We start from the raw sequence: 5,000 nt of genomic DNA, 5'->3' as shown, positions 1-5,000 counted from the left end.
CCGACGTATAAAAGGTCGCGCCGCTGGTTTCGTGACACGTTTTCAAAAAGATTGTGGCGTTCGAGCGCTTTATAACTCTGCAAAGTGTCGTTTCATCTCTTCACGCTCCAGGGAATATTTCAACCTCCAAACTCCATTATTATGTGGGTTTTTTTCCCCCCACAAAGGTTTAGCCTCCGGCTCAACCGAGTCAAACGACAACACGCGCTATCAGACACGCCGCAGCCAAATCGCGTTTCATCTTCTGTATTCATGGAACAATGGATTAGAAAAATAGATCATGTTTTTTGTTTTTTTTCTCTTTCAACACGCAGTCTTTTTTCTCCCCCCTTCCCCTTCCAGTAATTTGCCGTTTCCTGTTGCGAACCCTTTGAGGTGATTCGTGTTGACTTTGCGTCTCGGTGAAAACGGTTCGCCGCGTCGCTTCCGATCGCTATCCGACTTGCGCCGCACTGCCTTTTTTCCCCTCGTCCTTTTTTCTCGCCTTAATTCTTCTAACGTAGCATGTCTAAATCTCTATCTTGCTTTTCCACACGGTTATAGTTTGCAAATCAGGATCAAAAGAAACCTATAGAGTGCAATATTCTCTTATCTACATCATCGACATCCCACCTAAACAAGAGGAACATATTAGATATAGGGAATCAAAGGTGGTGGTGGGGGGGAGGGGGGATTCAGATGAGGGGAGAAATCTCTGTAACTTGATGCCTGAGGCAGCGGGCCGCTCGGGCCATCGGATCGCTGCACGGGGGACAGGACACTAGAAGACATGGACTGTCCAATGAAGGGAGACGTCTTTGCACATGTGGCCATATCCAAAGCACGGGGATTGGCTGTGGAATAGTCCTTGTCATATTCTCCGGTTGGCCCGACACGCGGGGGAACGGGTGTCGTTAACCAATCATTATGTGATATTAGACGGGAAGAGAAATCATAAAACGTCTGCCAGGAATATTGGTATTTACTTATGAACAGACAATACACAGAGAGTAGTCCATAGGCTGTTTTAAGGACCTGCCTGGGGGAGGAGTCACCTAGAAACGTGCAGTTTGACCAAAACAAACGTTTTTTTTTTCTTCTTTTCTTTTGAAATTACGACAGGTATTCTTCGTCGTCGTCATCCTCGTCGTCCTCGTCGTCCATCCCGGCCTGGTCGTTGAGGACAAAGGAGTCCTCGTCGTCATCGGAGAACATCCACTCGGTATCTCCACTCCCGAGGTCTCCGGAAGATTCCAGAACCACGCCTGCCCAACCGGGAAATGGGGGATAAACCAAATCAGCCTTGGCCAAATAAATACAGTACACGTGACTGGAGATTATAGGTCCTTACAGATCAAGAGTGATGCGAATATATGGCACGAAATTGCGATGCGAGTTTTGATGTCAATCACAGCCACAGATGTGTACCGTACACGTCGGAAGCGAATTTCTGACAAATCGACCGTGGTTCGAAAAAATAAACACCGCAATAGACTACTTGCACAACTCCACTACTTCCTGAAATGAGTAGGGCATCTTGGTTTCCTGTCCTACACTATTGGATGAACTGATTAATGTCAGGTGTGCCTGACTGCTGCAGTCACAACAACAGTGATCAGGCACACCTGACATTAATCAGTTCATCCAATAGTGTAGGACAGGAAACCAAGATGCCCTACTCATTTCAGGAAGTAGTGGAGTGGTGCAAGTAGTCTATAACGCTCAGCAAAACTTTGCCGTTGGTATGCACGGTTGGATTGACTAATATACTGTAGGTTCGGAAAATATTATTGACGTGCGAATTAATCGCATGAAAAAAATGCTCCCGATGTGTAACGACTAGGGGTGTCACGATACACTCAGTTCACGATACGATACGTATCACGATACTGGGTTCACGATAACGATACGATACGATACGATTTTAACAATATTTTTTTAAACTTGAATAATGACAATATATGACTGGAAAAGTAGTATTTTATTTGAAATGCACAAATACAAAACATGCTGTTGTGGGAAATTGTTATTACAATAACAACTAGAAAAAACATGAGATTGGAGATAAGGCTTATCTTGAAATAGAATGAGTTACACCGTCACTTAGATTTACTTTGAACTAAAAGGTTTCTCAGCAGTATAAATTCTCATTATGCATCTTCAGTTTTTCTTCAAACTCAAACAACAAGACTTTTCTTAGTCTATTTTTTATGCATCTTCAGTTTTTCCTGTCAAGTAAACAGTTTTGCCAGAAACTCAATTGAATGGTTTCTCTCCTGTATAACTTCTCATGTGTCTCTTCAGAGACTTGTTCAACTGAACTACTTTCCACACATTGAACTTCAACAAACAAAGACGTTTCTTTGTCTACTTTTGAAAAAAAAAAAAAAAAATTTTTTTTTTTTTCACGATATGAGATTTCATCTCAACGATACATATCGTGACGTTTTACTATCGCGAAATTTCGTGGGACGATATATTGTGACACCCCTAGTAACGACCTTAAGTCAGTCAAAAGTTTGGAGACACTTAATTTTTCTTAAATGTTTACTATTTTCCAGACATTAGAATAATAGTAAAGACATCAAAACTATGGAATAACACAAATGGAATAATGCAGCGACCAAAACAAACAAAAAAATGTAATCTTATATTTTAGATTCTTTAAAGAAGCCACCCGTTGACTTGATGCAATGACTTTAGAAATAAATGTGGACATACAGTAGGCATCAAGTTCACTGTATTAGTCTAAAAAACACATTTCATGCGTCTAAGCACAAGAGGCTAAAATGGCTTTAATATTATGTTTTATTTTCCCTAATTGTACTTGGCCAATTCCCCCTGCCGTCCCGGTCGTTGCTGTACCCGCTCTGCCGATCTGGGGAGAGTTGTAGCGCATGCTTCCTCCGATACATGTGCAGAGTCGCCAGCCACTTCTTTTCACCTGATAGCGAGGTGTTTCACCGGCAGGACGTAGCACGTGGGAGGATCATGCTATTCCCCCCAGTTCCCCTTCCCTCTGAACAGGCACCCCCCCGACTGACCAGAGGAGGCACTAGCGCAGCAACCAGGACACATACAGTAGCCTTAATCTGGCTTCCCGCCCACCGACACGGTCAATTGTGCCTGCCTGGACGCCCGACCAAGCCGGCGGTAACACGGGGCCTCGAACCTGCGACCCTCGTGTTGGTAAGCAGGGAATCTACTGCTGCACTACCTGGACGCCCTTATGTGTCATATGTCTGTCTATGAATCATTTCCTGCATAATTCAGATGTTTTGAAATGGGACCTATTTGTCCATTCTCTTATACAAAATGCACACAGCGTAGGCTAACAGAAAAAACTGTGTCAAATAATTGACTTACCGCAGTCTGCCGGGCCGTGGGTGCGTGAGCTGGCCACCTCGTTGCCATAGTGATCCACGCACCAGCACTGCCCACTGCTGCTGTGGCACTGGTGGGACCTGTAGTAGCCCTCCTCATCGCACGACGGCAGGTACTGACCTACACACACACACACACACACACACACACACACACACACACACACACACACACACACACACACACACACACACACAGAGTCAGAGTAAAAGTAGGGAGAGAGAGAGAGAGTGAGTGAGTGTGTGGCGGTTGATTGGGGACGGCTTGTGTAATAGGGGGAAAAAGACCCCAGTTGGTAAAACGCACGTTGTGTTTCGTGTGTGTGTGTGTGTGTGTGTGTGTGTGCGTGCGTGCGTGCGTGTGTGTGTGTGTGCGCGTGTGTGTGTGTGTGTGTGTGTGTGTGTCTCACCAAGCAGCTTCTTCCCCGCCTGCTTCCTGTTGATGCTGGACAGCTCTGCTTTACAAGGGGAATCTGAAAGACAGAGACAACAGAGGCTGCTAACAAACTGCACGAGCTTTGCTGTTTCTGGAACCAGCTACTTTGGCTTTTGTCACGATGTTGTCTCTTGCTTAGGTGGCTCATCTGTGAGCAAAAACTAATTTTCAGCTTGTTTGTGCACAAAAATGCATTTTCATACACTGTAGTATTATATTGTTTTGTAATGTATTGTAATGTATTTCCTTGTGTTGTAATCTTTGTATTTATTGCAGTGCATTGTTGTATGCTACTGAATTGTATTGTGCAGTGATGTATTCTGTACCATGTCCTGGGAGAATACAGCATTCTGCCTGGCTGGAGGGCGTTTGATGTTACAGTTTAATGAAATCACCATCATCCCATTTTAGCATCACATCCCTGGCTTCAACTAGAACATGCCTCCGTCAACAAGTCAAGTCACCTTATAGCCATGTCTGTCCAGAGACTAATACAATGTAGTGAAGACTTGGAAGGAATTTAATAACAGGTATTAAAGGAGAATTTCGGTTTTTTTGAACCTGGATCCATCTCCTGGCATTAATTATGATTTGGCCACTCACCAGGCGATCTCCGCGGCGTTTCTGGCCGTCCTAGCGTTGTTTTGACATCAATAGCGTCCAAGTCAGTTGTAAAATGGAGCTGACTTGGGGCCAAGTGTGAGCCTGTCTTTCCTGCATCTAAATAGCTATTTTTATTCCCGTTTTCGCCAAATATCGTCAGAATCTGATCCCTCAAGAAGCACCACAGTGATATTTCGCCAAAGGCTGTTTCCTGGAGTTCCACAGGGATCAAATTACCTCAAACGTGATCTCGGTCACCAAGTCTCGTGAAGTCCCGCGATACTTTCCTGCCGACTGACCAAGTACAGGAGGACGCTTTGCGGTGGTGGTTTTAGCGCAACCTATGTGGGGTTTGGCGTAACCTATGTGGGATTCGAAATAACGAAGGTTATGCCAAACCCCACATAGGTTGCGCTAAAACCACCACCGCAAAGCGTCCTCCTGTACGGTACTTGGTCAGTCGGCAGGAAAGTATCGCGGGACTTCACAAGACTTGGTGACCGAGATCACGTTTGAGGTAATTTGATCCCTGTGGGACTCCAGGAAACAGCCTTTGGCAAAATATCACTGTGGTGCTTCTTGAGGGATCAGATTCTGAC

The 5,000-nt window shown here is 44.8% G+C and overlaps 1 protein-coding gene across 1 annotated transcript in view; it reads right to left on the bottom strand.

Moving 5' to 3' along the window:
- Window positions 1-5,000, bottom strand: part of spock3 (SPARC (osteonectin), cwcv and kazal like domains proteoglycan 3) — a 33,697-nt gene that overhangs the window by 1,327 nt on the left and 27,370 nt on the right. Inside the window, exons 9-11 of the mRNA XM_083634934.1 lie at window positions 3,773-3,835; window positions 3,346-3,483; window positions 1-1,244 (exon numbers count right to left, since the gene is read on the bottom strand). The exon at window positions 1-1,244 is cut by the window's left edge and continues 1,327 nt beyond it. Coding sequence (XP_083491060.1) covers window positions 1,093-1,244; window positions 3,346-3,483; window positions 3,773-3,835 — 353 coding nt within the window. The 3' untranslated portion in view covers window positions 1-1,092. The remainder of the gene's footprint in view (window positions 1,245-3,345; window positions 3,484-3,772; window positions 3,836-5,000) is intronic.

Source organism: Poromitra crassiceps, assembly GCF_964638095.1.
Source record: "Poromitra crassiceps genome assembly, chromosome: 4".
Classification (NCBI taxonomy): Eukaryota; Metazoa; Chordata; class Actinopteri; order Beryciformes; family Melamphaidae; genus Poromitra; species Poromitra crassiceps.
The sequence above is the reverse complement of the archived record's forward strand: the minus strand, read 5'-3'. Positions and strand labels throughout refer to the sequence as shown.